Source organism: Vigna angularis, chromosome 1 (assembly GCF_016808095.1).
Source record: "Vigna angularis cultivar LongXiaoDou No.4 chromosome 1, ASM1680809v1, whole genome shotgun sequence".
NCBI classification, from domain to species: Eukaryota; Viridiplantae; Streptophyta; class Magnoliopsida; order Fabales; family Fabaceae; genus Vigna; species Vigna angularis.
Genome location: NC_068970.1, coordinates 24,787,953 through 24,808,299, shown reverse-complemented (window position 1 = coordinate 24,808,299; position 20,347 = coordinate 24,787,953). Strand labels below are relative to the sequence as shown.

Below are 20,347 nucleotides of genomic sequence, written 5' to 3'. Positions count from 1 at the left end.
TGAAAACAAATGAGTTTAACATGGAATAAAGGTGACAAAAATAGAGGCGAATAAGCCTTATAAATTTAAATTAATCGTTTAACAATTATATAGAATAAGATGATAACAAAATACCGAAACCCAGGTTTCTTTAGACAATGAAACTACCAAAATCAGGGGAAAGTTGAACAACAAAATCTTCTCCATGGCGTCGTTTACCACTGTAGCAAATTTCTACACTGAAACTGTGTGCTTCATAATTTAGGTTGTGACTTGTATTCAGTAGTAGTGAGTGGAGTTTGTAGCGGAAAGGGAAAGAAGGGTTTTGGGAAGGGAAGAAGAATGAGCCATTCGGACATGGAGGAGGAAGAGGCCCCAGACGTTATCTGTGAGCTCGAAAACGTTCAAGGCTTAGTAGGCGCCCTCACCGCCGTTCGCTGGAAGCGCCACCAGGTGATAATAACCACCTTCTCTCCCACTCCTTCATTTTTTTTCAAACTCACTCCTTAACTGCCTTCCTAGGATGCTGTGTTGGAGTTGTCGGAACACGGCATCGTTTTGATCGTCGAAGAAAGCAGTTGCCTCCAAGCCAAGGTTTATCTCAAACGAGAGGTACCAATTTCTTCATTTGATTCCATTATTATCTATTGTTTTTTTTCTCGCCATTTCAATGGAGTGTGTGTGGTGTATTTGCAGCTTTTCGTTCGCTACGATTACAAGTCACGAGGACGACCTCGTTTTGGAGTGAGTTTGGGACATTTCGTTGATTGCTTGAACGCCTTTTCACTTCCTGGTCAATCTAGCGTTATTCAGATTCAATATCCAGGTCCTGATATGCAGCTTCTTCTCAAGTGTGTAACTAACTATTCCCTTTCGTTTTTTTTTCATTCATAATTTGGAATCAATCCTTGAAACTGTGGTGGTTGTTGTTAGCACTATTTCAATGGGTAGAAATGATAACATACATCAAAATGTACACGTTATCATGATTTAGCACATACATGGGTGGGAGAAGAAAGATTACTAAGTTTCTGGTGTAGTGAGAATTATAGTATACATCAATTCTTGTTCCAAGGCTCCTTATATCCCCTCTGACAGACAAACAAAGAATGCTCTGCCTTTTTCACTTGTCACGCGCATGGCAACTGAACAAACTTCTATTTCTGCTTGCTATGTTAAATGACCTCGCTTGAAGAAAAGTAGCTAAGCCTCAATCACTGTTCAACTTGAGGAATATTACTAACAAATCATGTCAGTGCACTCATGGAAGAAGATGATACAGCCCATTAGTTCTATTTCCTATACATCTCCATCTTGACTTGAATTCTGCCATGTCTTATTAGAACTTAATCCACATTTTACTAACTCCTAGCCAAGTTTTAACTTTCAAAAGCATCATGAATGGAATCATGGTATGTTTGGTGTAAATTTTTGTTTGCAACAAACGAGGCACTCGTGGGTCATGACCATTAGCTTATATATATAGTTAGACATGAGTTTAACCCTGCATAATTTTGAAGATTATAGTCAAGGAATGAGTGTAATTTAACAAGTTGGAATCGGAACAAATGATGACAGTGATGATAGTTTATTGGGGACTGGAGTGGCATTGGAAAGTTGCCAGGTCATTTGTAGTCTGTGGCCACTAAGGTAGTTCCTACGCAAAAATTTGAAAATAGAAAGCAACCAAACAGACCTTTTGTTTCATTTTCATCCTAATCTTTCTAAAGCCTATCTTAGCAAACTCTGCTATTGTGCTAGTGAAAGATGCTTTAATTGCATCCTACGTGTAAGCAAACAGGTGTCTTGCCAATTAGGGTTTCTATTCTAAAATATGTAATAGTGACAAATCTTGGACGGAAAGGAATGTTGTGGTTAGCGTATGAGCCCCATCAGCATATAGTCCACACACAACACTCTATTATAAATATAGGTACGTAAGTCAAATCAGCAAGTTCGGTATGCCTATCAACTGTTGGTGACTGGGAAAAGATTTGGTTGGTTATGAAAATATTTGTGACAGAAAGGAATCTGAATTTAGTTATTGGACAAAAATGAATTCACATAATCAAAGGATAACTTCTACGTTTCTTCTTTTTATAATTTTCTCTGTTAAGTATGAACTTCTGGTTGAATCTGTTATTCCATTATGTGATAGCCATAATGATGATTTATTCAATAAGATTCTTGATAGATCAATGAAACATTTTGTAGAATTTTCTTGGCTTTTTCTTCAATATACTTTTTCCACTTCTTTAGATCTGTAGATTCGCTGGATGCCAGTATTTGTGCAGAGATCAGAACAAGGATTCCAGATACAGCTGCATGGAACTATAATTTTGAACCTGCAGGGGCTACCCCTTTAACCTTTACTGTTAAAGTATGCCATCAATTTCACACATCAAATTTACATCAAATTCAAATTCTGTTTCCACGATTTATTATCTTCTAAAATTGACTCATTTTTAACACTGGATTCATAAAATAAAAGTTGTTGCTTATGAATTCTGCTATGCAGTCCAATAAGTTGCTGCCAGTGAACCCTTTTATATGATGAGCATGTTTATGCTTTTTGTCAACTCTGAATATATACTTCATGGAAAATACACGATTTCCTAAACTTGTCACTTGTGAAAAAAACATATTTCTTTTGTATAATTTTAACTAATATTCTGATTATTAATCTAAAAATCCAGTCTGCAGCACTAAAGGAAGCTATCGAGGATCTTGAATGGCCTGGGTCAAGCATCCAGATTATTCTAGAGCCAGATCCTCCTTCTGTTACATTAAGAGCCGAAGGACATGGAGACTTGCAGGTTTGCGTTTTTTTCACCTGGAATGATGAAATGCTGGTTGCTTCCAAATATTAAATGATCATATACATAGTTTTTTTTTTCAGATAGATTTCATGTATTATGTCAATTCTGAACTCTTGGTAGCATTTCAGTGTGATCATCGAACTTCTTTCAAGTACTATTTTTTCCCCTTTTTTATAACTATTGTTTGTATTAGTTGTCCTTTTTTGCAGTCAACTAATCTGTGATTACTTTGCATTTTATCAACAGGTACAAATATAAGTTCCTCAGAGCAACAACTTCTAACATGCCTAGCAGTGTTATTAAAGAAAATAGAGGAAGTAAGTTAAGCATTGGGAGAGGTGGAATGTTAAAAGTTCAGCATTTGGTTTCAATTGCCAAACCCTTACACACACATGTCGATGCAGTTGGCTATCAGCAACCAGGTAGAATAGCCCATATTGAATTCTATGTGAAACCAGAGGAAACTGAGGACTAAACGAATGATTATCACCTCATTGATTTTCATACACTTTTTCTAACGAAATCGAAAATTTATGACCGGATCCGTCAAATTTTCTATACAAATCATTATTGTCGCAGAAGGAAATAGTCTTCCTCTGGGAGCTCTTAAGAAAGTTGCAAAATGATTTGTTTTCACACTGTTTTTGTTCCTATTACGCGGTCTATTGAATGTAGTTTTGGCTAATAGAAGGTTTCAATAGGAATTCCATTTGTCTCCAATGGCCGAAGAAGTTGACACCGAACCACATGTACCGAATTTTAGTTCCTAAGCACACTTGCCTAAACCACTATCACCAAGAGAAGGGCCAATATTTGTTTCCATGTTTGTCCACATTTATTTATGCCAAATCCGTGGCTTGCATTGCTAAGATCAACCAAATTTCTCAAGCATGATATCACCAAATCATAATCATCGAACTGCCGAAATAATCGGAAGTAATATTAGTATACATTCACATAAAAGAGGTAACATTCATAAGTTTTCATACCAATTATTCATAAAAAAATACAACCAACATGTTCAAACAAAAATGGACAACTTTCAAGACTGCGTTTTATGTACATGGCCTAAACAACAACAAATAGATAAGTGAAAAATTAAAGTGGATACGATGAACTAAAATACAGTATAATAAATAAGGCTTAAATATGCAATTGATCTTAAAACTCACTTTTACTTTTAGTTCTTCAAAATTTTCTATTGAATTTTAAAAATAGTTATTCTTTTTTTAATTCTCTCCATAGACATCATCACTGAAACAAATGGAGCAGTTTTAGTTCGCAATTTGTGAGGATTTTTTTTTTGGGTAATTTAATTTAATATGATATTTGGCGGTTTATAATTGTAAGAGAATTAAAAAAAAGAGTGTAACCATCATAAGTGCATTGCAAAGCCACTATGGAGAACACCGAAAACTTTGTACATAGTCTCACTACTACTCACCTTTGCCAGAAAATCCGTAGTGGTAGAGAGATTACCACTCAATATTGTGTTTTAATTCATTTGGATAGGACATGTGATCGTGAACCATTTTATTTGTTGTTATTAATTGGCAAATTATGTATTTTGAGTTATCTTTTTTTTTATGTGAAAAAGGGCAAAAAGGTTTAGCTAGATTTACATGTACTTATTTTTGGTAGAATATTTTGAAATTAGATATAGATTAAATTAGAGATAGCGGTGTTCATAACAATGGCAAATTTGGACATAAGTTTGGGATCAGTAGAAAGTAATGTTGAAATTAAATTAGTGAGAGAATATCAAATTTTTAGTGTACCTATAAAACCCAAAATTGTCTAATAATAATAATTAGTAAAACTCTAAATATTGTGTTTAGTTTTTATAGAGACGGTATGAGTTGAGGAAATGATATGAATAATGTCCTAGGTATTCGGGATTCAAAATGTAAAATTTGAAATTTCAAAGAAACCTTGAGTGGGAATACTTCCATTTTAAAAACCATACATTACACCGGAGTCTCTTACATTTAAAGGGTTACCTCTTGAAGCATGCTTGCAAAATACATAGATTCTGTTGATTTCTAAACGTCAAACAAGACAATGCCCACACTATCAAAATTGGAAAAAGATCATGTTAGTTAAGGCATTTGGTGAAATGGATGTCTTGCTTTCTGTCAACCCTTGTGTTAAGTCAAAGCATCCAAATATTTAGAATCATGACCTAACCCAAACTCCTTATTGGGTTAATCCACCCAATACAAAAAAAAATGTCACTTTAATGAAAGAAATATAATATTTAATTTAAGATGAATGTTAAGACCATTGTAGACTAACGTTAGAAACCTTGGTCCATATATTTAAGTGGAAAAGGAAGGAGAGATAGAGTTTAAGTCAAATGAAGTTGTGTATGTGAGTATTATCTTAATTTATTTTTATTTTGATGAAAAATTCTTAATTTATAGATTGAGAATATATATATATATATATATATATATATATATATATATATATGGATAATATTTAATTTTTTAAACTTTTTTTAATGTGAAATTTAATCATATTTAAATCTTATTTTTATGATGAATATATACATATTTATCTTACCTTTCACATTATCGTTTAAACTTATTTAAACTTTTTTTTATTTGATAACTTATTTTTAAGGTTCATATTTGATACTTTTGTTTTTTAGTATTATTTGACAGTGTTATTTAACACTTTTATTTAATTTTTATATTATTTTAAATAAACATATATTTTTTTATATTAAATATTTGATAATATCATATTTTTTATATTGACTTGTATATTTTATAAAAAAATATTTAATTAATATTTATAATAATAAAAGAAAAGGTGTGAATATAGTCTTTATTTAATAATGATGAGACAAAAATTTCAAATTTTATATTTAATATATGAATGAGGATGGATTTTTATTTCAATTATGAAGATAGAAAGAAAAATTGATATTCATCTCGTGTATAAGAAAAACAAGTCAAGAGAGTAAGAGAAAGAGTTAATATATATTTTTATTAATGATAGAAAAGTGCAGATTTAAGTTAGATATGAATGAGAGACTTGAAGAGACTTGCTAGACATTACTGTGATTAATCATCGTATGAAAACAAAAAGGTTCTTAGATTTATCTAGATGAATATGACATGGAAATTTGTCAACGGGGGCATGGATAAGCCTATGTACTTCTCACAGGTCCTATGAATGAATATCAGCTTCATAAGATGTCTACGTAAGATTTTGTATTACATTATTTAACGAATGCTAATATATAATAAAACTATGACTTAAATAATCAATATTTATAAATTTTAATTATCAATACTAACGGACTAATTTAATAGCTAAAAGTAATTAATTTGTCACTCTATTCATTGGAGGGTAGATAAAACTCTCAATCTATTCTAACTAAAACAAATACTCTCATTCAATTCAACCCATAGATAAATACAAGAAAAACTTAATTAAGTTAAATTGACCCATTTTATCATTTAATAAAAAAACATATGAAAATATAATCATGAAATAGTTAGTCAAATTATTAATATATATCTACGTTGAAAATAAAATAAAAAATATATGAATTATAAACTCGATTATACCCATTCACCATACAAAATATTTATTATTACAAGAGTCAAATCCTAAAAACTAACAAACTTCAAAGAATCTTGTAACTTACACTTTAAGACACGGGTCGTTGAATGGTTCCATGCTAGCCTCGTGTCAACATAATATAGATTTACCAAAATACCCTTTAGGCTACCATTACTATTACCCGCGCGCCAATAAATGTCACGAATTATAACGGTAGTGCCGTGATGACGCGAAACGCCAACGCGTTTCATCGTATTTCTTCAGAAACGCGTTTTGGACGGCAAATTGTTTGTTTGAACCGTACCAACCTTGCAACTACCGCTATGTGCTCACATTTATCGTCTGAGATTATTTAAATTAAGGAAAACCGTGATTAGTCAATATTATAATAATATTATATTATAATAAAACTATAAATTAATTGTCCCTCTCTTTGCTTTTTCGGTTTTCTGAGCATTGGCTTTTTCCTTTTCTCTCTCTTACCGACTGTTTTCTCTCATTCGCCTGAAAACCTCTTCACCGGCCGGAAAATTGATACTATTTCCGGCGATTTGTCGCCGCTATGAGGAGGATTAATGTTGCCTCCTGATTGAGCTGGTTACATTATCTCACAATTTGCTAAGTTTGGTTGTAGAAGGCTTTGGATTTCTCGGAGACCTGGTTTATACCTTCTACTCGCCGTTTTGGGAGAATGTGGCGAGGCTGAATATCTTTCACGAGTCGGTCTTAGTCTCCAGGACGGTGATCTAGGGTTTGACTCGGCGATTTGGATTCGTGTTTGTTTCATTGTTTTTTTGTGTGAAGTTTTTCTTCCGAGTAAACGAAGACGGAGCGTTATAGGGAGCGACTTCGTAATGGACTGGTAGGTCGATCGTGCTTTCTGGACATTTCTTCTGTGTAATTTTGGTGTTTTGATCAACTACATTTATTCAAACTCTGTGATGTGCGTTTTGTTCTGGCTTGCCATTCAGATCCCGGGCATTGTTCCATCTCCGGCGGTTCGGTCTCGATTGATCGTGCTTTGTTTATGTTACCGTGAATATGATTTTTCCAGTATCACTTCGTAATTTGATTTTTCCTGTGTTTCTTTACATATACTGTACACTTCTTGCCTTTTAATTTTTCTATTTGGTTAGAGATTCGGAATTCGTCTCTGAAATTTTTAAGGAAAATAAAAATAAGAGAAAGGGACTCGTGTGTTATTTCTCCCCGTCTTTCTATAATAGGAATTTAGAGGATTATGTTCTGTCAAGGATTAATAGATTAATAATGTTTTTGTCTAGAAGTTCTTTTCTTCTTGGAATATCTTGTATTGGTTCATTGCATTCCGTGAAGATGTTCGATACCACCTTTTGTTTATTTGGCTTATTTTAAGGTGGGGGGAATGATGATGTTGAGAAGAGGACACTGTTCGAATTTCAGCGCGTGCTTACGTTGAATTTTCATATATGTTTAATTAAAAAATAATTTTCTGTTAACCATATTTGGGGTTTCGCTTCGCGAAATTCCGATATAATTCAAATGCTTCTGTTTGACAAAATCTCCAAGTCGGCGTTGCGGTCATTCAGTCGGTGGGTCAATTTTTGTTGTCTTAACGGTTCGTACTTAAAGTTATGACTTCCGTTTGGCCCAGGGTGGAGTTCTGACGTAACTCTTTCATTCTATTTATGACTTTCATTGCCCCACAACACACAGAGGAGGCATCTAGTTGTTGACTCCTCAATGGTAATATGCCAGAGTGACATAGCACTCCCCGGGTCCATAGATTTTTTTTTTCTTTTCTTTTAAAATACATTTTTTTGTGGGGTCGGGTTGTTTTAACTTGTTGGATTTGGACACTTTTGAAGTGGAGAGGTATGCAAAGTAAGAAATTCAGTATGTATTGATTTGAATTAAAGTACCTCAGCAGTAATCACTTTAAGTAAGGGTGGATGTACGTGTTTTCTCATCTTATAAATCTTTTCACTTCAAGAGGGTTAAAATCCTAACTTGTTTATGTTTTGAAGAACGTTCCTTTCTCTCTATTTGTCCAAGTAGACAGTTGAGGCATCAGAAGTGGTTTATGCATTGACACCTCTTTTTGTTTATTGTTAGTGAATTAAAGTGCAATGCTTTGTTTAGCTTATTTCACCTTAGTTCAGACTTCCAGTGATGCTTTTATTGTTATATCTTTTGTCAGTCTATTGTGAGTAGATGAAACTCGTGAGTTTCACTTTGTTTCTATACTTGTGGTTTTTGTGCATACCGTATGTCCTATTTACTTACTGGCTGATCTGGCTGTTAAATGATGAAAACAATAATAGGTGGGAGGAAGAGTACGTGAATCTATGGAAGCTAGAAATGGGTTAGAATATTTGAAACAGAAAAGGCTTCAGCGAGCGAAATCTGCTACTGCCAGTGCCACAGCAACAAACATTGCTAACATGATGAACAGAAGTGGAGGAGATGCTCTTAGTACTTCTGCATCATATGGTATGAGGTTGCCTGGTGATGCAAGTAGCTTTTCCCGGCGGAAGGTGGATAAGTTTGACACAAGTGATCTGGCATGGACTGAGAAAATTCCAGAGTGTCCTGTGTATTATCCAACAAAGGAGGAATTTGATGATCCCTTGCTTTATTTACAAAGAATAGCTCCCGAAGCTTCTAAATATGGTATGAGTATGCCCTATTGAATCTATGATTTACTTTGTATTCAATTTAAGATTTTGAGTTGATATGGTTAACTAGGGTTCTTAGATGTATAAGACCGGCATTGCACTGCCTGTATCACTTCTTAAGCTGATGAGAACCTTCACCGTGATAAGTGATGAGGGTAGTGTATATTCCAAACTAGCCATTTATACAGCAAAGTTATGGTCTTAGATGTCTTCATTTTTGAAGTTGATATTCTATCATCTATTTTAGTTTAACTATATTTTACACTGAAAGAATAATAAATTCTGATCAGTTGGTTTTTATTAGTCAGTAATCATAAAACTCATTCTGTTCAAAAATAAAGGTAGAAACCGGATTTACCTTCACGAACGTGCGCATGAAGACCCTAGTTCATCTATCTTACAATTTTGTTTTCTCTTTTACCTGCTGCTAATGTTGAGCCCATTCTCCAAGGTTGCTTGCTGCATCGTTCACTTCTTTTATTGGCGCATAAACAAGAAGAAGATTTTAGTAATTAGGAAAAAGAAAGTTGAAGTTACATCTTAGAAATGAAAGTTCTTTCCTTGCATGCTATGTATCTATCTAACTCATTGAGATGAGATAATAGAAAATATTAAGCTTTTTTCTTGTTTCTAGTAGAAGTCCTTAAGAACCCTATCTCAGCACCATACTTTGTTCTTGAGAGTGAAAGATTATGATCTTGTGACAAAATACCATCATGAAAGGTCTACGTGAAAATGGTGTAGAACAAACGGCGGTTGAATATTTGGACTGTGTTCGGAAATTTTCATCTTTGTTTCTTTAATAATGTATTAAGGTTATGCCTACCGACATTGGCGTACGGAGTTGAATGTTCCCCCTCTTAGGTTTTTGTTTCCTTTTTATCTTGGTATGGTTTTTGAGAATTTCTTTTCCTCTCACACATGTTCTTCTCCTATTTTGTAATTAATTCTTTTTTATATAAATAGTATATTAGTTGTATCATTCAATAGTACATTTGACTAGTGTGTTTTTATAAAAGTTTCAAATATGACAGTTTCTCATATATGGCAAGTTGAGCGAACTCACAGATGAAATCTACTTATGAGAAGTACAAGTGACATTTGCTAAATTTACATCAATTATGCCAAGATTTTGATTTTTGATTTTACAATTATCATTCTCCTTTTCAAAAGAGTAACATCATTTTCCAAATTTGTTTTTCTTTTCATTAATCATGAAACCTGAAAACCTTCTGTCTAATCCCATTGAACCAAATGCAATTTAAATTCATTTGCTATTCACCGAATCTTTGTTGAGAATCTAGATTCTCTAGGTTGGATTCTATGAAATAAATAATGCCATTGTCTTGTCTAACTACTGCTTTCTTTTCATTCTTGTCTTTGGTGGGTACTTCATTTTTCATATCCCTGTTTGTATCATTTTGGTTTTCCTTTTCTGAGCTTTCCATTTTGGTAAATGGTGGAGATATTCTTTCCCTATTTTTTTGTGAGAAATAACCTAAATTTTTTGATTGAGTATCAAGTACTTTAGCTTTTGTGATTTCCTCAGTGGTGTTGAATGAGTCTTTATTTCCTTCATCACCATAGTTTGGAAGCTATGCTATTCTTTTTTTTTTTCTATCCTGCTGTTCACTTCGGTTGGAACACGTTATCTGAGTCCATCTCTTGTTTATAATTTCATGTATCTTTCCAATGAGGGCAACAGGAGAGATAATGGAGATGACTTTGGTTTCTTCTGTGCCTTTAGCTTTCAACTAGTCTTAAGCACTTCATTAATTTGCTAGAACGCTTCTCATTCGAGTGAGCGTAGTAATTTCACATGCTAAAACTTCTGCTGCTAACCCCTTTAAAATTATTAAAATGTGAGTGCCATGTTTTTATTTGTTTTGTATGCTTACCGTTAATGAACATTTCACTTTTGTGAGCATGCTAATTTTTCCCTTGATCACCACACTGATACCTCATAAGTCAGTTCAATAGTATCTCATTTTCTTTGCATTAGTGTAAATATGGAAAGACAAATAGTCAAATAGCCTATGGCATCAGTCATGATTTTTAACTTTTATTTATAACTCATTTCTTTTTCTTTTCTTCATTTCGTTCACTTATATTACGGTTGATAATATAAGGTAAAGAGTGATTACATTTAAAGAATGTAATCTAGAGGTTCAGTCCAAAGAGGATATTTGAGGTGGTTGGGTTTCATTCAATCCTGAAAACTAACCTTTGCTTTTTCAAGCTAGAAGGTTGTGTTTGAATGTTACAGTGTGATTCAAATATATTCTTTTGTCTTAAAAATTGGAGTGCTTGAAGCCCAGTATTTAAACAGTGACCTGGTTTTCCTCGGAACCATGTTTGAGTATGGAATTCAAATATCATATTTTAAGTGGTAGCCTTTTCTGGGCTTTTTTGAAATCAAATACTTGAACATTATGAGGTGGAATAAAGGCTCTTTCAAAATTCAAAAGCTCGCTAGAGCCCAAATATTTGAATTCTTCATTGTATCCTTGAGAACCAAAGTTGTTTCCTTGAATACATGGTTTCAAAATATGTTAATTTTAGCTCAAAATACACTGATAGACTTTATTTCTTTGGGATTCAATTAGTTCATACAGTTGCCATATTTTGATTATAAAGGTTACAAGTTCTTAATTCTGTAGCTCTTTATGAAGTGGTTGGTCTTGATCTCTAACCCTTACTTCAAGTTTATTATTTCACCATTGTTTAGATGTGGTTAAATCTTTTACATGGCCGTGCATCTTTGGAAATCAGACATTTGATTTATGAGGAACCTATTGAGTGATTGAATTGAAGCTTAACTCCATTTGAATCTGTCAGGCATATGCAAGATTATTTCACCTTTGAGTGCTTCTGTTCCTGCTGGGGTTGTTTTAATGAGGGAGCAAGCAGGGTTCAAGTTTACAACTAGAGTGCAGCCCCTTCGTCTTGCCGAATGGGATACCGAAGACAAAGTGGTGTTTTTCATGAGTGGGATGTCAGTTTTCTTTCTGCGTATGTCGTTGTTCTACTTTTCATTATCTTTATCACATCTGGATTTTGATATGGTTGTAAATAATTCAGAGATTATACATTTCGTGATTTTGAAAAGATGGCAAACAAGTCTTTTGCTCAAAGATATTGCAGTGCTGGATGTCTTCCTGCCTCATACTTGGAGAAAGAATTTTGGAGTGAAATTGGTTGTGGGAAGATGGAAACTGTTGAATATGCATGTGACGTTGATGGTAGTGCCTTTTCATCTTTGCCCTCTGATCAACTTGGGAACAGCAAATGGAATTTGAAGGTTTTAATTCAACTAGTCTTTGTTTTTGTTTAAATGTTATGTTCCTTTCCTTGTTTACTTCTCATTTATTTTTTTACAGAAGAGTAATTAGAACTAATAAAATGCTTTTGGTCCTTGCTTTAACTCGACGGCCTTGTGATAGCTCTTAATTGCTCTTTTCTCACTGAATCACAATCAAACAAAATATTTCCAATAAACATGGTTATCAAACTCTCGAGTTAACTCGTAAACTCGTATGAGTTTACGTTCCCAGACCTGGCTTCCGAGTTAACTCGAAAGTAAACTCGATAGAATCGACTGTGAAATCGGTAGGATCGTGTAGAATCGCGAGTTTGGAGCGATTCTGCGAGCTTAAAAGTTATATATTTAATGAAATGCATCAAAATTAATGACAATAATCCAAGTATTTATGTTTTACAATATTTATTTTTATGAACAATATAACTATAAATTTTATTTATTTAAAGTTATATAATTTTGTAGACTTATTTGAATTAAGATATTATTTATATAATTTTTTTTATCTGAAGTAAACTCTTACGAGTTTTCGAGTTGAGTTTACGAGTCGAGTATACTCGACTCTCACGATGTAAACTCTCGAATTTGATAACCTTGTCAATAAATAAATGTAGTGTTTCTAGAAAAAAAAAATGTTTCTGATTTTCTTGTACATTTTACTGTAATCTATTTTTGTAAAATTCTGTTCTTAGAAAGTTTGTATCTGTTAATTCTGTCAGTTAATTGGCCACTGTTTCAGGTTGATGAAATGGGAATGAATAGCATTTATTGACTTTATGGGCCATTAAGTCATTATGTATTATTTATTAGTTTTACCTTGGTTGCCTATCCTGGAAACAATGTACAATATGTAATGCGAGCCAGAGGAGTGCAATGTGGGAATAATAGGTTCTGGACAAGAAAAAGAAGAATTAAGAATTGAAATAAGGAATTTTTATTAAGAATTCATTCCTGATCCTCCTGGTCAATTTGGCAGCAGCATAAGGTTGGGAAAACAATAAAGGAAACTAACTTTACAGGGATTCCCAGAGCCCTGCATCCTCCAGCAACTAGGTTCTATGATACTCCAAAAATATTTGTGTCCCTCTCCTCTTTTAATCAGGGTTATGATTCCCTGCATCCCGCTTTTCTTTTTCCCTTTTATGCACCTTATAAATTTTGGGCCTTTGCTTCTTAGTAATACCCCTCTCTTACAGTCTCCTCCTCGTCCTCAAGGTGAAATTCTGGAAATGCTTCTTGTATTCTGGATGTTGGTTCTCAACTGTTCTCACACGCTAGAGTCTTCTTCCACTTTATCAAAATTTCCAATGATTCTCATGAACCTTCTCTGATGTTCAATACCGATTTTGTCTGACCCTCCAATGTTTGTTCCTCAATCAGCATAGCTGGAAGAGTTTGGGGTTGTACATGTGACTTCACTGATTGCTTTAATAAATAGACACAGAAAACTGGGTGAATTCAGCTGGATTTGGACAGCTGCAACCAGTAAGTCACTTCTTTCTCCTATACTTTTTATTACCTGATAACAGCCATTGAAGCATGGACTCAGCTTCACATTGGGTCTCCTAGCCAAGAACTTCATTTTATAAGGCTGTAGCTTAAGATAAACCGAGTCTCCCTCCTTAAATGTAACATCTCTTCAGTGCTTTTTGGCATGTATCCAATTCTGGTCTTGGGTTTTTTCAAACTAACTTAACTGATCTAGCAATTTATCTCGTTGCTGCACTAACGGATTTACTTCCTCAACCTTGGATGGATTGTAGTTCCCTTCAATAGTATTGGATATCAGTATAATTTGGATTGAACCAAAACCATGCCCAACTTAACCATTATGACCATTTGTCCATCTGTTTGAGGATGATAAGCTGGGCTATATTTCAACTGTGTTCCTGCTCCTTTAAGCAACACCATGGAGTATCTGCTTAAGAAAACTTGATTCCGGCTTTAACTATAGAGGCAGGGAAACCATGCAGTTAGACTATTTCTGAGAAAAACAGCAGCCACTTTGCTAGCTGTAAGGATCAATGCTATGAGATGTGAGAACCAGAACAAGGATTGTTGTATGATGACAAAAGAAATACTTAAATTATAGGGTTATAGAAATGCAAATTGGGTTGGCTGTCCCATTGAGAGTAGACTAGATACTGTGTTGTCATTGGAGGGAAGATGGTCTCCTGGAAGGGCAAGAAACAAACTGTTGCCCGATCCAGTGCAGAAATTGAATATAGATCTATGGCTTAGCTAGTTTTGAACGTGTGTGGATTAAACAACTTTTAAGAGTTGAAATCCTGTGAAGTTGAGCAGATGAAGTTGTATTATGATGATTAGACAGCCCCAGTCACGTGTTCCGTGAAAGTACCAAACACGCCAATTGTCATTTTATCATGGCAAGCAACTTGCAAATATTGTCACGAAGTCCTGCAGAGGGCCTGAAATTAAGTTTATATATTTCAGGCTTAGTGCATACAATTTACATGCTCCACCTTGAGGTGGAGTGTTAAAATGATCATTTCTATTGTATTTTACAACATTAATAAAGCTACTTTTTTGGTGTACGTACCTAGCCTAAGGATTGAGTGTTACAGGATATGACTTTCCCTTATAAGTTTAATCTTCCCTTTTTCATACACACACACATATATATACATCAGCTTTGATATAACTCACTTATTCTTTAATCATGTCCTATTAGCTTGGTAACCGTATTAGCTTTTAATGAACTTCAAAATCACACCCTATTAGCTTGGTAGCCCACTTATTTTCCTTTTCCCCTATTAATCTCATGATAGAAATTTAAGGCTCCTTCGATCAATAAGAATGATAAAGTGATGCCCAAAAGATAATGTCTCCACCTTTGGACAGCAAGTATAATAGTCATCATATCTTTCAACTTGCTCGATGTATTCCTTAACCAAACATGTTTGTTTCAGGCTCAACAAGCGTTCAAAATGATTCTGTATCATAGTGGGTTGAATTCTTTGAATCATCACTGTCTTGAGTGCTTCCCGAGAAGGATGAGTTACTAGACTCTTACCAACAGAGCCAACTTAGTGCCTTCCCTCCATAGCAAATAATACTACCTCCATCCTTTCTTCTTGGTTGACACTCAATTTTCAAATATTTCTCCAGGAGATGCAGCCACCCAAAAGCATCTTCCCCGTGAACATCAGAATCTGGTGTTTCTTCGACTTGTCTGGTCCTCCACCATCGGATGGGTCTTTTGACCAAACCCCCTCTGCTTCAGGATAGTCCTCCCTACGACCTTTATAATTCCTCTAATTTATCTTTCATCATCTACTTTATAACTTCAAGAATTCCATCCATCTTCTTGAACCTTCCATCTTGCAATTCTGAGTTTCTTGCTCTTCCTGGGTAGCCGTGATAACTTTTTGTAGGGAATTCTGTTGTGTTTTTGTTCTTGTCTTTGTTGTTATATTGTAATAGTGCTTCCTGAATTGGGAGTTGTGATACCAGGTGATTGGTTCTAGACGAGAAAAAGAAGAATTAAGAATAAAAATAAGGAATTTTTATTGAGAATTGATTGGTGATCCTCCTGGCCAATTTGGCAAGCTTTATAGGGATTTCAAGAGCCCTACACCCTTTCATCAGTAGGTTCCAAGAACACTCTAAAAAAACATATGTTCCCCCTCTCTCTTCTAATCCCCTATTTATAATGTTGTTTTTAACTATCTATATCAGGGTTATGATTGCTGAATCTCTCCTTTTTCTTTTGTAAACCTTGTGACTTCTGGGCTTGGACCTCTCAGCAGCCTTTATAAAGAAGGTTGTATCCACTCCTTTTGAGCATTCATCTTGGGTTGCTTGGGTGATGAACATCCAAGCAATGCCCCCTGTTTACTATTGTAAAACTTTTTCAATTTGTCCATGTTGATGTAATTTTTTTGGCACTTTTAGTGAGATTTTTTGTTTTATTTGTTGGAATATGATATGATTTTTTTCGTTGTTTTCTTTTTTGTAAATGTGATCTAGTAGTGTATTGTTGTTTAACTTGGTGAAGTACATTTTTTTCTATGATCTCAGAAATTTTCGTGGTTGCCCAAGTCTATTTTGCGGCTCTTGAAAACATCAATTCCGGTATAACAGTTATTTTCTTTGAATGACCAAACCCATGTCTATAGTTGTCAATAACGTATTTAGGGTCTTTATTCCAGGGAGTAACAGAACCCATGCTATACATTGGAATGCTGTTTAGCATGTTTGCTTGGCACGTGGAAGATCATTATTTATACAGGTAAATGTTGCTTACTACATAACATCATCACAGGCTTAATAATGCTAAGGGTCTTGCTAACCAGTGTCTTGAAGGGTGCTAGATAAGAGAGTAACAGGTAGAAATTAAAAAGACAAAAATTGGGCAACATGAAAGTAGAAAGATTTGAAGGAGAAATCTGAATGATTTATTAATCTGATGATTACAAAATGGATGAAGTCACTCGTATATATAGCCTTTGTTACTTTTAATCCAGGAATTTCAAGAGGCAAAAAAATTTACAATTCTCAAGAGTTAAGAATCTTAAAATACTAATATTAAATTCTATTAATTGCAACAAGCATTTGGAAATCATGGTAATGGTGCATCAGTAACATTTTTATAAAAGCTTTATAGGTTTGAAAACTTTGGGCACTGGTTAGCATTTGCTGCATGTTTATTTAATCATATTTATATTGTTATGACAGCGTTAATTATCATCACTGTGGAGCATCAAAAACTTGGTATGGCATTCCAGGTCACGCAGCATTGGAATTTGAAAGGGTGGTGAGACAACACGTGTATACTAATGATATTTTGTCAACTGGTGGAGAAGATGGAGCCTTTGATGTTCTCCTGGGGAAAACAACTATGTTCCCACCAGATATTTTGTTGGAGCATGAAGTCCCTGTCTACAAGGCTGTTCAAAATCCAGGGGATTACGTAATAACTTTCCCCAGAGCATATCATGCTGGCTTTAGTCATGGTAAGATTTACTTGTATATATTCAGTACATTTTAGTTCCAAAGGATATGTTAAACTTGGGGTACCTACCCATAGTCCAACCCACTTATTGTATCAAATACATAATTTATATATTTCCGTCAAATTTCAGGCTTCAACTGTGGAGAAGCAGTGAATTTTGCAATTGGTGATTGGTTTCCTCTAGGGGCTATTGCAAGTCAAAGATATGCACTTCTTCACAGAGATCCTTTGCTTCCCCATGAAGAACTTTTATGCAAAGAAGCAATGCTTCTGTATGCAACATTAAGACTTGAAGATTCAGACATTTTCCCCGAAGAGTTGTTATCTCGTGATTGTGTTAAGATTTCTTTTGTTAATTTGATGCGCTTTCAACATTGCGCTCGTTGGCTGTTAATGAAATCAAGGGCTTGTACAAGTGTTTCTTCACATTCTCAGGGTACAATTCTCTGTAGCCTCTGCAAACGGGACTGCTATGTAGCTTATGTTGACTGTGAATGTCACCTGCACCCAGTATGCCTTCGCCATGGTAAGCTTTTGTGAATGCTTTTTACTAATAGATCATTTGAGTTTTCTCAAGTTAGGTAATGAAGTGCTTGTTTGATTTATCATTTTCTGTTCCCAGTATAGGTTTAGAAACGAATGCATTACAGAGAAAGTTGGGCTGCAACCTAATAACCTATTGTTAAAAAATAGTAGAATTTTGGCTAGTTTGGACACGTGTGGAGAAGACCTGGAGACGACTTAGTCAGGAGATAGTAGATCAGATGTAGGGTAGCCGCATTGCTACAGGCAAAGAACTGAGAAAAATTATAGGTTAGACTGTCAAGAAAGATTGTAAGGTCAATGATTTTTATAAAAACCACAATTTATGATTAAACTCTATTGTATTTAATTTATTTAGTCGACCCTATGTAGGTGGAAAGGTTTGGTTGTATATATTTTTGGTTGTTAAATAACTAGTCAATTCCTCATTCCATATATTGTGCATAATAAGATAAGCATTATATTTGTTTTTTCTCTTCTTGGGGTTAAATATGTAATGAAGTCACTTTTCAATTTGATTAAAATATGCACAACTTGTTTAGTGATGGAATTTTCGTGTTTTTAATGTCTTTAAATGTGATAATCTAGATGTAGAATCTCTTGACTTCACCTGTGGGACCAAGCGCACACTTTATCTTAGGGAAGATACTCCAGACATGGAAGCTGCGGCCAAGAGATTTGAGCAGGAAGATGGAATTTTGAAAGAGATACTTAAGGAGATGAAAAGTGAAAAAAATATCTATTCATGCCCTTTGTCGAACATGTTCCAGATGGCTGAGGCTAATGGATATACACCGTATTGTGAGATGAAATTTGATTCTATTGCTAATTTTTGTACCACCTCAAAGCTGTCAATAAACAATCAAGAGCATATGCGAAGTCAATTTGTTTCAAGACCTGAGGTATCTTCTGCTTCATCTACGCTATGTTCTCTTTCCAAACCTCCTGAGATCTCTGCTTCCAATATCGTAAGTTACTGTCTATGGATTTAAGATATTATCATTTGCATACTCCTGCATCAGGAGTCATTTTTTCTCCGTATCCTTATTGCAGGATGAGGTGAATGCTAACTTTAAATTAGGCAGTCCTGATTTTGAAGAGAATTGTGAAAGAATATCCAATGATACTTCTGAGTCTTTTCAATCCTCTCTTCAGTATGAATGCCCTAATAAATCTATGGGTAATGTGCGTAGATTAGAGAAGAAGCTTATTGTGGATAACAAGAGTGACGATTCTGATTCAGGGATTTTTAGGGTTAAGCGCCCTTCTTCTCTTAAGGCAGATAGGAGAAATATAAGAGGTGCTACGTTTTCAACAAATTCTGGACAGCAGGTATTGTTACATATTTGAACTATTTCTAAAAATGAGTTTTAGATATGTATTGTCAGTCTATAAGTTTTTATAATGTCAACCAATAAAAAATCATCATGGTATTTCGTTAGTGAATGATTCTGTTGTTTATTCTAATAATTGTGCAGACCAATTGAGTACATTACCTAAATGTAAAATAATTGTGACACAAGGATTTATGTGAATTTGTTTAGTATAAATATGTTAAAGATTGAGTGGTCTAGTCCCAATATCTTGTGCAGATAAGATCTAGCCAAGAATTTAACCTTTCCGGGTTTCAGCATTCTCTATATTTCTTTCTGCACAAATGCATTTTCCATGATGACATATAGTACTGTATGTATATGAGCAGGAACTCAAACAATTGAAGAAAGACCTTCACGAAGGAAGGAGTGTGCCACAAGTAGATATGAGAAAAAGAAAGGAAAGGAGTTACAAATATAGTGACGGTGTTAGTCATAAGGTTAATAATGGCGAAATTTCCTCGAGGGACAAATTTGCAAGGGGAAATAGCATTCCCGTATCCGTAAGATATAAGAAGCGAAGTAATGGGGAAGTTAATAGACGACGACATCATTGCCGGACAGATAGGTTGCTGCATTCCATAGAGGTTGCTCCAAAGCGCCTTAAAGCTCGAGACCCTTCATTTATGGGGTTAAACAGCAGATTGAATTGAGTTTTTAAGTTGTTGGCTGTGATTACTTAATGGAGAACCATCTACAGTATTACTTTACTAACTTCATTAAAGCTAAATGGGCTTTCTTAACAACAGGCAAAATCCTGGAAGCAATGGTAAAATAGTTAACCAAATAGAGAAGAATACATATTCTTTGTGCAGGCCTGACATTTGGCAATCTGCATGACAAGGTGATCTTTGGGTTCTCAGGTCAAGGCTTTTCCAGCTTTGGTGGAGATCTAGAGGATAGAATTAAATGTAAATGATCATTTTTTTTTCTGATGAGTCGTTTAGGTCAATTTAGGGACTCTGGTCCCCCCCCCCCCCTCCCCCATTGTTTTCTCAATTCAGGTCATTAGCCTCTTGCCGTTGTCCACGTTCATTCATTCTTTTTGTAGCCTTGTACTTAGGACTACTGGAATAAACTTCAGAGAAATTCTTCATTTCTTCTAA

General features: G+C 34.6%; 2 protein-coding genes across 9 annotated transcripts; both read left to right on the top strand.

Moving 5' to 3' along the window:
* The first annotated feature begins 89 nt into the window (after window positions 1-89).
* On the top strand, window positions 90-3,379 carry LOC108324145 (uncharacterized). 2 transcript variants are annotated; one of them, XM_017556996.2, is made up of 7 exons: window positions 90-432; window positions 502-591; window positions 676-830; window positions 2,239-2,359; window positions 2,676-2,795; window positions 2,879-2,949; window positions 3,045-3,379. In XM_017556996.2, exons 1-7 carry the CDS (start codon window positions 322-324, stop codon window positions 3,271-3,273), a joined length of 897 nt encoding a protein of 298 aa, XP_017412485.1. In that variant the 5' UTR covers window positions 90-321; the 3' UTR covers window positions 3,274-3,379. The 2 variants fall into 2 exon arrangements, with proteins under 2 accessions (XP_017412485.1, XP_017412491.1); XM_017557002.2 differs by lacking the exon at window positions 2,879-2,949 and having other exon boundaries at window positions 107-432; window positions 3,045-3,197.
* A 3,420-nt stretch (window positions 3,380-6,799) lies between these two features.
* LOC108319233 (lysine-specific demethylase JMJ13) lies at window positions 6,800-20,347 on the top strand. Of its 7 annotated transcripts, XM_052874184.1 has the most exons (12): window positions 6,800-7,236; window positions 7,346-8,099; window positions 8,678-9,026; window positions 11,870-12,026; window positions 12,113-12,332; window positions 16,392-16,445; window positions 16,523-16,602; window positions 17,049-17,326; window positions 17,456-17,851; window positions 18,457-18,836; window positions 18,922-19,200; window positions 19,571-20,347. In XM_052874184.1, the coding sequence occupies exons 2-12, from the start codon at window positions 8,097-8,099 to the stop codon at window positions 19,892-19,894; spliced, it is 2,520 nt and encodes an 839-aa protein (XP_052730144.1). In that variant the 5' UTR covers window positions 6,800-7,236; window positions 7,346-8,096; the 3' UTR covers window positions 19,895-20,347. The 7 variants fall into 7 exon arrangements, with proteins under 7 accessions (XP_052730144.1, XP_017405776.1, XP_052730150.1 ...); XM_017550287.2 differs by lacking the exon at window positions 7,346-8,099 and having other exon boundaries at window positions 6,801-7,236; XM_052874190.1 differs by lacking the exons at window positions 6,800-7,236; window positions 7,346-8,099 and adding an exon at window positions 8,131-8,463.